This window comes from Nanorana parkeri, unplaced genomic scaffold (genome assembly GCF_000935625.1).
Source record: "Nanorana parkeri isolate BGI_ZX_2015 unplaced genomic scaffold, ASM93562v1 scaffold1445, whole genome shotgun sequence".
NCBI classification, from domain to species: Eukaryota; Metazoa; Chordata; class Amphibia; order Anura; family Dicroglossidae; genus Nanorana; species Nanorana parkeri.
In genome coordinates, this window is record NW_017307713.1 from 231,896 (window position 1) to 244,450 (window position 12,555).

A 12,555-nucleotide genomic window follows, 5' to 3' on the forward strand; every position below is an offset into this window, starting at 1 on the left:
CAGTCAACCAGTATCCACTAATAACATAAATATATATTTTTTTGTGGAGTGACCCTTCAATTATTTCCCTTCATTATTATTTCAGATACTTGAATCCGGAAAGAGAGGTAGAAATGAAACACGAGCCAGCCAGGCTGACTTCTGTGACATTGATTGTTCAGTTAGTAGCTCCGGGCAGCCTGAAATGGACTTGCATGCCCCTTGCCTTCATTTATGTAACCAGCACTGTACTAACTGCTATGTTACAGATGTTTGTGCTGTACATAATGTTTCTTCTGTGTGTTATGTCACAGCAACACACTGCTCATTAACTACCACATGTAGTCTCCAATTTCTTCTCAGTGTTTTCATTTTCTTCTTTTATTTTTCAAAGAATGTCTTGTATCTTATTTCTTGGAGCTCAGTGTCTGAAGTTAATTAGATCTTATATGAGAGGTACATTGTGTTGTCATGCTCTGCAGGTTGTGAAACAGAATTGGGAGACTTGCAGACTGTTATACAACGCCAGTTGTAGCTGAGCTGCGTTGGTTTTTGTTTTCTCTTATTTGTAAGTTTTTATAAAAGTGTGCACTATTTATGTTATTTGTAAGTTTTTATAAAGTATACACTATTTGTTTGTGTTTGTAAGTTTTTATAAAGTGTACATTATTTATGTTATTTGTAGGTTTTTATAAAGTATACACCATTTGTGTTTGTAAGTTTTTATACAGTGTACATTATTTATGTTATTTGTGGTTTTTATAAAGTGTACACTGTTACTTGTAGGTTTTTATAAAGTGTTCATTATTTATCTGTTATTATTTATGTTTTTTTAAAGAAACAAAATCAGTATATGTATAAAATAAACTAAATGATTAACAGGTTTACCTTACTGATGTACCAATATATTTCATGAGAAACTGAAGATAATAGTTTTTGGTGCAGCTACAAAACACTCTGGTCTGGACATGGTGTGAACAGACACTTTGTCTGACATTACATGCATAATAGATTAGTGAATTGAGCCAAATAAAAGTGGATGTATTGACCCTAACAATCAATAACATGTTATTTTCTATTTCTAACATGATGGAAAAATGTCAGTTTAAATACTGTTCTTTTACAAACGCAGACGTTATCCTTTTTTCTTTTGTTTATACATAAGCCTAAGGGTTTTGGAAATACTCTGCTACATGGTATAAGGAACAACCCAAGGTCCTAGAAGTTTTGGAAATACTCTGCTACATAGCATAAGAAACAACCCAAGACTCTAAGAGTTTTGGAAATACTCTGCTACATAGTACACGGAACATCCCAAGGTCCACATAGTACACGGAACATCCCAAGGTCCTAGGGTTTTGGAAGTACTCTTCTACATTCAGTAACTGTTTCAGCAGGGCATAAAACAAGTATGATGCCCAATCATAGCTGTAGTTAGTCTCCCGGATCCAAGTAAACCCAATGAAACGTATCTTTGCAATCTTGAAGCTCATTTGTTGCTTCCTTGTCTTTGTAAACAGAATTCTGGGGCAGCGGAGCCTGTTTAACAACAAAACAAGGAAAACTAAATATTTGAGAACTAAATTATGTCAAGTGTAAATAAATAAGCTGCTATGCATTTTCTTTTATGTGCTTTAGAAGGGATTGGCTCTGAGTTTTTCCAAAGGGCATATGCCTAGGGACCATCGTCCGCATCTTCACAATTGCAGCCTGTTATCTGTTGACCATGCCAGTGCAGAGATGAGTCCCTGGGTTCAACTTACTGTTTAAATAGACGATTCACTTTGCAAGGGAAGTTTCCCATGAGTTTAATGAATGTGGTGATTTCACTTTTCGAAGGATACCCCATCAGGTGCAAGGAAAATGAAAAGCAGTATTTTTGCTTGCACATGAATTCAGCAGAGCTTCACCTTCATTAAGCTAATGGGAAACTTCCTTGGCAAAGTGCGAATTCCCTTGCAAAGTGAACAGCCTATTTGCCTTTGGTAAATCAACCACCCTTTGCTCACTTTAGTTTTCGGTAGAGCAGACTCATTGGCACTGCTGTGCATTGGTCCTATGGCAACAGGTTTATGCCTAACTCCAGGAAAAATGATCATTTACACATTGCAAAACTGACCCACAGTGGCAATTCAAATGCGCTATGATTAACTTCATATTGCATGTTGAAATGTGTAAACAAGATGGACTGACCTTTGTACGCTATTATGGAATGAAAGCTTATTATTGAAGACTCATTGTGTGCCTGTCTTTCTAATGCTGACTTAGTGTATTGTGTTTTGTGGTGAGTCAAGCTTGAAAAGTTCCATTCCAATTGTACACATACAATGGACTGCGTATGCTTTAGAAGGATAGTGATTTTACCTCTACTTGGGTGGGATTCAAAGTTTCAGATTACCTCTTAAAGCGATAATGACAGGGTCACTTTAAAGCACAAGTCTGACATAAATGCAGCAAAAAGTTGATGCATTGTTCCACAGCTTGGATAAAAAGCACATTGTTTTTCCCGGATATTAGGCCCCGTTCACATCAAGGCTTTGGTCGCGTGTATTTTTCTGCACTGAAAAGCTCAAAACAGGACATCGCCATTCATTTCTATAGTTCCCGTTTACACCTGAGCTTAGTGTCGCGCGTAGAAAAACGCACATCAGCTTTTTTTGGCACCGATCAGTGCGATTTGTTCCCATAGACTCAACAGGAAACGCTTGAAAACGCCAATTGCAATTGTCATTGCTCATTTACATGTATGTGACAAATCTGCTCATAAAAACGTGCGACAGGGAGTTATGGAAAATGGTACTTATGGGTTATGTAACTACACCACTGCAGGCAAATACTCATGTTAAAGATATGCAGTTTTACATCAGTCACAAAGGCGCATTTACACATGCAAGACTTCCAGCATTCACCATGAACAGGGGTTGCCAAACATATATAGCACAGGTCAAATGCTACAACGCATGTCAAACATGAGCAAAGATTCTTAGGCATTTGGGAGGGTATAGCATACACTTAAAATAAACTGTTAGGCCTCATTCACACTGGGCGTGCACGTCCAGCAGGGACAGGTGCTGCATGTGATTGCGCGCAGCAGCCTGTTCTTCCCCATGGGGGGATAGGGCTGTACGTGGTCATCTGTGCGGGTACAGGTGTCCGCACATGGACGCAGGCAGGATGGATGCCTGTATATCACTGTACAGCTGCGTCCTCCCATAGGGAAGAACAGCCTGCTGCACGCAATCACACGCAGCACCTGTCCCTCTCGGGTTCCGCTGTTTACGGGCGTGCATGCCCAGTGTGATTGAGGCCTAACAGTTTCTTTTAAGTGTTTGGCTGCTATACCCTCCCAAATGGCTGTCAGGGTTCCACCCTGACTTTACTGGTTTGCAACATTCTGGCTTGGCTGCCATTTTACTCACCTGTGTTTCATTCTTTGCCTAAGCAGACTCTTGAACGTTGCTCACTACTCCCAGGCTCCCTCTTATGGCCAGATAGGAGAGCATCATTGAGTGAGTCAGATGGGAGTTTCCTGTCTCTGAGTGATGATGTCACCCCACTCACTATATAAACCACTCAGTCCAGTCTGTCCTTGCCCCTGTGTGGTCTTACTGCGGCTCTAAATAGCCTGAGTCTGTCTATGATCCGATCCTGGCTGATGGTCTCCTCTGGCTCCTGGCTTGTTCCTGACCATGCTGATTTTCTGGCTTGTTCCTGATGACGCTGATCTCTGTGTTCCTGACCTGGCTTGGATGACTACCCACTCTGACTCCGGCTTGTTCTTGTTTATGATTCTGCTTGCTCCTGTGGACACTGTTCTTAAAAAAATATTTTAACCTGCACCTTTTGCTTGTCTGGTTTTCATTGTGCTCTGACACTAACACATATGTAAATGGCAATCATTATTGAATATCATTAATATTATCAACATCTGGTGTAAGTCATACATAGCAGACCAATATTAACATATTTAATTGTGAAAATCTGCTGACACATACACTATACTTTCTAGATTTTATATCCTAATATACTGGCCCCAGACACATCCAGAAAACGATGCAATGGTTTATTTTTTAGGAATGGGTATACACGCTAATCTATTAGGAACGAGTATACATGCTAATGGTTTGTTTTTTTAGGAACGGGTATACACGCTAATCTATTTTTTTAGGCACGGTATACATGCTAATAGTCTATTTTTTAGGAACGAGTATACACGCTAATCTATTTTTAGGAATGGGTATACATGCTAATGGTCTATTTTTTAGGAACAGGTGTTCATGCTAATGGTCTATTTTTTTTTTTTTTTAGGAATGGGTGTACCCGTTAATGGTTTATAGTAAAAGAATAGTTTTTGTAAACGCACAAAGACTCCAAGCAGCAATAAAACACATACACAATTGTTCTCATCCTTACCTTTTATAGTTAATCATTTTTGTATAAAATATCTGGAAGCATTGTTTAGTCCCAATTAAGTGGAATAAATAAAAATAGAGCTGCCTTGTTCAAAGTCCTAAAAGGTCATAAAATCAAGTCCTCCTATTGTGTTCAGTGAAACTGCTGCTGACAACACAACAAAAACCTTTGCATCGCTTGTTATCCTTACATGTATGGGTAAAGAGAATGAGAAGCCATCTGACCAATCGAAAATTAGCATTTGGGCACCGTGGATGTAGCTTCAACATCCTGATATGGCTATAGCTAGCTTCTAGGACATGGTGGAATACTTAAGAGGGTGAGTATATTCCAGAAGGAATTTTGGAATCTCTTTTAGGTTGGCTTTTTGGAGCACTGGAAAGTGGTGGCAGGGCTGTAAGAACTGATTTCTGTTTCACCTGTTTTTCTATTTTGTTTCTTACTTTTCTTTTTTTCTTATCTTTTCCCTCTTAGTATTCTTTGGTATTCAGATTAGAAGGCCTAACTGGCAAGGGCACTCGACTTTTACTGTGCTATATGATGATTATTGCTATCTACCTTCGGAGTTACTCTACATTATTCTTTAGATAGCTTTTGGCCGCTGGCAGGATCAGAGATGTTTATGTACTGTATACTTAATTAGTTTCACACTTGCCTTTTTGACTCAAATGCTATGTATGCCTTGCATGGCCTTTTATCTGTTTGTATCCTTTTATGAAAAATTCAATAAAAACTTTGAAAGAGAAAGTCAGCTTTCAACAGTCATTATTTCCACTGCAGCTTTGTAAAAGAAAGGAATCTTTTCCATACATAAGGCCAGTTCTTCCCCCAGAACCTCCCCCCATTCTAAGGCACATGGATGAATTGGTATTCTTACCTTTTTTTTCGTAGGAAAGCCAGTTAACCTCCTTGTGTCTCATATGTGTTAAAGTGAAACTTCAGGAAAACATCTAAATGCAAATTCAGGTAATGTGTGTACTGTTTTAACCTTCTAGGAGTTGAAACTCTATATCTACTCATGTGATTTACACACTTCTGCCACACTGTAAACACATGTATACTGTATTTCAATGGTATATTTAACTGTTGCCCTGGAGTTTCACTTACTAAATACTTATTACAAGACACTTTAATGTAATACAAGTCATGTCACAGGGCCTGTGGGGTGTTTAGCTCCTCTATTGCAAATTCTTGCTAGCAAAATCTAGGACTCTAGGTTGAGAAATTCCTTCCAGTAAATGTCAAGGTAAAAAAAAAAAAAACCCACAGAAATTTCATAGATTAGGGGAGCCAAGGCCATATTAAGTGGTAATGGTACCCAATTTATTTTAAACTGGTACATGCTAAATCTTCTTCCATAATATCCAACTTGTCCCCACTTTTTTGACAAGGCCCAGGAGATATGGAATACATTAAAGAAAAACTAGCATATAAACCGGTATGTATCAATTTGGAGTATTGATCTAATATTGCCCTAAGCACATGCTTTGTGTAGTGTTCTAGAGCAAATATGTTTATAAAGAAAGTCATCAAGCCTCAAGCAGATCATGGACTGGCATGTAAGCAATAGATCATCGCCTTTGTTACTCACCACTTCCTTTGTTGCACTTCACGACCTGCACCCAGCCGTGCACTGTTTACAGCCCTCAGTGTCAAGCTGACCCCAGGTGGGCAGGGTCCGCACTGGAGGATCTAAATGCCACATGGGCAGGTTTATGCCGCTTAGCACAATGGGAGGAAAGGCAAAAGCGATAAAGGTACTGACTTTATTGTACTTGTGACAACCCAAGGTCCTACTGATGTTACACGTCTGTTCATTTAAAGCAGGGGTAGACAAACTCCGGCCCTCCAGCTGTGGTGGAGCTACAAATCCCATGACGGATTGCAAGATTCTCACAGCCATGACTCCCGGAGAGAGATGCATCATGGGATTTGTAGTCTCACCACAGCTGTAGGGACGGCGTTTGGCTGCCCCTGATTTAAAGCGTGTGTGTAGTCACATTTTTTTATTCTCAGTCTTGGATAGCTAAAGGGAGGGGTAAAATTCCTGTCAGTTTATTTTTTCTGTCTGTGTGCTGTTGGGGAGATTTTCTTTCACTTCCTGCCCTGGAAATGCAATAGGAGAAGTGAGTGGAAATCTATATGAATTAAAAGGAATTCCTCTCAGACAGTTGTCACTGAAAAAGGTAATTAGACTGGATTTACCTTCACCTCTTGTTCTGGTGACAACTGTAAAATTTAGAATTCAACGTCACTTTCTGTTTTGGTTACAATGGTCATTATGACAAATAGAGAGTTAATCTACCAAGTGGAGATGAAGATGAAAACAAAAAACACGATAGAAGTTCTAATTGCCTACTCTCTACAGAACAAAAAAAAATGTTTTGCTATACATATACTTTCAGCAATCACAAGTACAAAATGGATGTATGTAAATCTGAAGAGATAATATTTCCAAATGATTCCAATTTTTTATAAGTTTAAAAGACAATAAAAGAGCTAACAGTTTTGTTTTGCTTTCTGTTTTTTTTTTAACAATGAATCAAGCACATAAAAGCACAGGAAATGGTAATGAAAAATAAATTATGCATCACGGATGATCACAAATCTGTACAGGTCTGTAAAAACTCTTTTTTTGTATAACAAAACTTTATCAAAATGGAACACTCCAAAGAAAATATGTGTATACTGCATTTCATATAAAAGGCATCCAGAATTTGTTGTTTTCATTCAGTAGTTGAAAAAAAAACTATTGAAAATAAGTTAATTTGCAAGGCTGAAAACCTTTCAATGTGACATACATTTCTGGCATGTACACGATGTATTTGTCAGGTGGAATGCAATGTCATTATCGCGTACGTGAACGACACATAAATAGGAGGACACGCCGAATGCTAGTCAAGCGATCTTTGAGTGATGTCATTGCGAGAAAAGGGAGCTGAGCCCTGCTCTCTAGAGGAAGAACAGCGAGAATCCACCAACACCATGCGGGTCCATTGGGGTTTACCTAGAAAAGATAGGAATTCATAAAAATCTGCATAGAACAACTAAGCAAAATTAACAATTTAGGCTCTGCATACACTGGCCTATCAATATAGTCACATTTCTCTAGTTCATTAATATGTCTATCACATCCTAGTCTGGACTGTCTTACTCCTGAACTTCATGTGAGGTTGTCCATCTGTGGTGAAAGTAATACAGGGTTGTTTGACTGAAAAAAGACAAAGGGATATTACTCCAGGTCCAGCAGTTCTGGAGGAACACCAAGAGTACAAAATAGTAATAAAGCTTGGATTGTGACATTATTAAGCAGCTCATATCACATCGAGTACAGTAATATATTCATGTTTATATGGACATGTGGTCTGCATGTCCCTAATCAACTACTTTATCCTAATGTATTTAATGCTATTCATGAAGCCAGTGATGAGCAGAAATCTGTGTTACATCAATCTAATTATGAAGCCAGTGATGAGCAGAAATCTGTGTTACATCAATCTAATTATGAAGCCAGTGATGAGCAGAAATCTGTGTTACATCAATCTGTTCAAGAAGTCAGTGATGAGCAGAAAGCTGTGTTACATCAATCTATTCATGAAGCCAGTGATGAGCAGAAAGCTGTGTTACATCAATCTATTCATGAAGCCAGTGATGAGCAGAAATCTGTGTTACATCAATATATCCATGAAGCCAGTGATGAGCAGAAATCTGTGTTACATCCAGGGGCGTATCTGCCGCGAGGCAAACAAGGCGTTTGCCTGGAGCGGCAGATTCCCAGAGGGCGGCAATTGCTGCGGGGAGAGAAGATTGAGAGAAGGGGAGAGAACCTTAGGACATCGTAGCGGCAGTGACGCGGACGGCGGGCCGGGAACGTGGACGGCTTCTTGCGCGGACTGCGGCTCCCGGCGGTGACCATACAGCGGGCGGCGCTGGTTTGACTGCTCCGGTGAGTGATCGTCAGGGGGGCGGGGGGAAGAGTACGATCTGCCTGTCCAAGATGGGCAGATTGTACGTTTTTTAAATCACTTTACAACCATCGCAAGACTAAGGTCTTGCGATGGTTGTACCGTGTATGGCCACCTTTACATCAATCTATTCAAGAAGGCAGTGATGAGCAGAAAGCTGTGTTACATCAATCTATTCAAGAAGGCAGTGTTGAGCAGAAAGCTGTGTAACATCAATCTTCCCCCCAAAATTTTTTTCCTTTCAACTAATATTTTGTTTGAAATATAAATGAGTAACTAATTACGTTTTACAATGATGGTTAGGCCACATAGAGTAACTTGTATACTTAAAACTTTTCCAGTAGGTATAAGACCTACACCCGTTTTGCCACAATGCAGTTTTTTTCTTATTTTACATTTCTTTTGTATTTGTGGAAGGTTTTCCCCACTTTTCAATTATAAAATTCGCACCTGCAAAATACCGGAAGGAGTGTTTTTGGTTTCTGAGGGTAACACACTGACTGACAGTTCTCTCCTTAGAGAACATTTACATCAAATAATACATTAGTAAATGTGTTTATATATGCACAGAAATTATATTGCAGTTTTTCAAAGATTTTATTTAACTGCTTTCACTGAAAAAAGGCAGGGCAACATACCAAAACTGCGATATACTCTTTCCCTCCATGCTACCATAATGCATTGGTGGGAACAGGTCTGCATCCAGTGTGAACAAACCATTCCACAAATGCCAATGTAGTGAAACACTTACTGCAACATACATATCTTTTAGTAAGAATATGTGATAAAAGACTGAAGGAATATGGAAGAGAGAATGGAATACATATATTGATTTATTCACCTAAATGAAATAATACATTTCCTGTACTTGCAGCCATGAGACAATTAAAAACATTGATGAAAGGGTGAATCAAAATTAGGCAATGTCTAATATTCTCATTTCCCAAAAATCCATCTTTACGTAGCAGTCAATGAGTCAATAAGTATACATGGCTAAGTACATATGTCCATTTATTTAATCTTTGCTTGGAAATAATACACTGGTGAGTTGAGGAAAGCATTGCAAACAAACAAACTAAAACCATTAAAGGAGAGGTATTGGGAGAGTAAAATATACTCTCCCCACTGCTTAGAGCTGCCGTGGGGTACTGCAGCTGTCACAAGCTGGCTCTATACTCAGAGCAGAGAGACCACTTATTGCTCAGCTCATTTGCTGATGGCGCGGCCGCGGCTCATGATGTCAGCCCTATTGGTGCTGTCGGCCAGTCTACCGAAATGTTAGTATGGGGGGGCGGCGTCGCTGTCCTGCCTAGGGCAGCAGGTTTCCTAAATACACCGCTGGTTACATCAATCTAATTATGAAGCCAGTGATGAGCAGAAAGCTGTGTTACATAAATATATCCATGAAGCCAGTGATGAGCAGAAATCTGTGTTACATCAATCTAATTATGAAGCCAGTGATGAGCAGAAATCTGTGTTACATCAATCTAATTATGAAGCCAGTGATGAGCAGAAATCTGTGCTACATCAATCTAATTATGAAGCCAGTGATGAGCAGAAATCTGTGTTACATCAATCTAATTATGAAGCCAGTGATGAGCAGAAAGCTGTGTTACATCAATCTATTCAAGAAGCCAGTGATGAGCAGAAAGCTGTGTTACATAAATCTATTCAAGAAGCCAGTGATGAGCAGAAATCTGTGTAAAAGGTGCCCATACACTGCTCGATTCTCGTACGAGAATCGTGGGAAATCCCGCGATCGTACGAGAATCGTGCAGTGTGAACGCAGACGTGCGACCGTTTCTACTGTACGGTCGCACATCTTTTGTCTAAGGAGCACGCTAGCAAACCAGCCGAAAATCGTACGATTTTCGGCTGGTTTGAACGGTGCTCGGGAGACAAATGCCGAACGGGCCAGTGTGCGCACGCGCACACTGCCCGTTCAGCATTGAGGTCATCGGAAGCTCGCCCCTCAGGGGGGCAGGCTTTCGATGATCGAGAGTACGATCTGCCTGTCCAAGATGGGCAGATTGTACGTTTTTTAAATCACTTTACAACCATCGCAAGACTAAGGTCTTGCGATGGTTGTACCGTGTATGGCCACCTTTACATCAATCTATTCAAGAAGGCAGTGATGAGCAGAAAGCTGTGTTACATCAATCTATTCAAGAAGGCAGTGTTGAGCAGAAAGCTGTGTAACATCAATCTTCCCCCCAAAATTTTTTTCCTTTCAACTAATATTTTGTTTGAAATATAAATGAGTAACTAATTACGTTTTACAATGATGGTTAGGCCACATAGAGTAACTTGTATACTTAAAACTTTTCCAGTAGGTATAAGACCTACACCCGTTTTGCCACAATGCAGTTTTTTTCTTATTTTACATTTCTTTTGTATTTGTGGAAGGTTTTCCCCACTTTTCAATTATAAAATTCGCACCTGCAAAATACCGGAAGGAGTGTTTTTGGTTTCTGAGGGTAACACACTGACTGACAGTTCTCTCCTTAGAGAACATTTACATCAAATAATACATTAGTAAATGTGTTTATATATGCACAGAAATTATATTGCAGTTTTTCAAAGATTTTATTTAACTGCTTTCACTGAAAAAAGGCAGGGCAACATACCAAAACTGCGATATACTCTTTCCCTCCATGCTACCATAATGCATTGGTGGGAACAGGTCTGCATCCAGTGTGAACAAACCATTCCACAAATGCCAATGTAGTGAAACACTTACTGCAACATACATATCTTTTAGTAAGAATATGTGATAAAAGACTGAAGGAATATGGAAGAGAGAATGGAATACATATATTGATTTATTCACCTAAATGAAATAATACATTTCCTGTACTTGCAGCCATGAGACAATTAAAAACATTGATGAAAGGGTGAATCAAAATTAGGCAATGTCTAATATTCTCATTTCCCAAAAATCCATCTTTACGTAGCAGTCAATGAGTCAATAAGTATACATGGCTAAGTACATATGTCCATTTATTTAATCTTTGCTTGGAAATAATACACTGGTGAGTTGAGGAAAGCATTGCAAACAAACAAACTAAAACCATTAAAGGAGAGGTATTGGGAGAGTAAAATATACTCTCCCCACTGCTTAGAGCTGCCGTGGGGTACTGCAGCTGTCACAAGCTGGCTCTATACTCAGAGCAGAGAGACCACTTATTGCTCAGCTCATGGGCTCCTCCCCACAGGGATTCCCCCCTCACCTCTCTGCCCCTCTAGTACTCTGGAACAAAGAAGGGAGGAGGTTGCCACAGAGGGCTTTGCCGGATGGATACTATTGTCGATCCTTCATGGCTGCAGTGTGGCTCTGTCCCAGGAGTACTTTGCTAGATGTGATCCAAAAGAGAAATAAAGCCAAAAAAGGTTTGGCTTTACTTCTCTTCAAAGCAGTTTTCTGGAGGACCTCTAGATACCCTCCAGTCTATGGTTGTTTAATACAGATTTTAATATAGCAGCTGCCACTGCTGACCCCTTCCTGAAAATACTGGTTTCCTGTCTGTTTTTCAGGTCCTATAGAGCTCAGATTAAACTCTGACTTTTATGATCTTCACGTTTGTTCCAGGTCAATGTCTCTATTGGAAAGTTGAGTTCTAATGTGTAATATATACAGCCAGCTAATTATGAAGATCTTTAAACTAACATGTATCAGAATAAGAAATTACCATGTGTACCCATTTTTAGCTTTATCTTTCATTTTCAACACTAACTTTCATCAATGAGTAACTCATTCAGACTGTACCCGAGTAAAGCCTATTCTAAAACAAGTAACAGTTATTTGAAAATGTACCTGTAAATCAGAATCCTTAGCTGGCATAGGACCAAAATGGCTCAAGATGCGAGTTTTTAACGCTATTTTCAGAGTACTGAACCAGGTGTATGCCTGATCATACACGGCATTGTGCAATGTCAGTAGTTCCTCATAATCTTCCTCTTTAACCTATAAAACAATACAAAAATATTTTATTGCTCACATTCTGAATATTCTGTATTCTAAAAGATTTCAAACATATATATATTCCTCGCATCACCTTTCAACATCTCGTGGAGTCATCTCGTGGCCCAACAAAGTACTGATGGGGTGGTCATAATAATCTGGCCACTCAGTGTGTGTGTGTGTGTGTGTGTGTGTGTGTGTGGGTGTGGGGGTGTGTGGGTGTAGGTGTGTGTGTGT

General features: G+C 39.5%; 1 protein-coding gene across 2 annotated transcripts in view; it reads right to left on the bottom strand.

Moving 5' to 3' along the window:
- Positions 1-276: 276 nt before the first annotated feature.
- LONRF3 (LON peptidase N-terminal domain and ring finger 3) overlaps positions 277-12,555 on the bottom strand; it is a 33,214-nt gene continuing 20,935 nt past the window's right edge. Inside the window, exons 11-12 of one of the 2 annotated variants that reach the window (XM_018570044.1) lie at positions 12,172-12,321; positions 6,911-7,399 (exon numbers count right to left, since the gene is read on the bottom strand). In XM_018570044.1, coding sequence (XP_018425546.1) covers positions 7,241-7,399; positions 12,172-12,321 — 309 coding nt within the window. In that variant the 3' untranslated portion in view covers positions 6,911-7,240. Of the gene's footprint in view, positions 358-6,910; positions 7,400-12,171; positions 12,322-12,555 lie in introns of those variants that run through there. The other variant, XM_018570045.1, reaches the window with a different exon arrangement.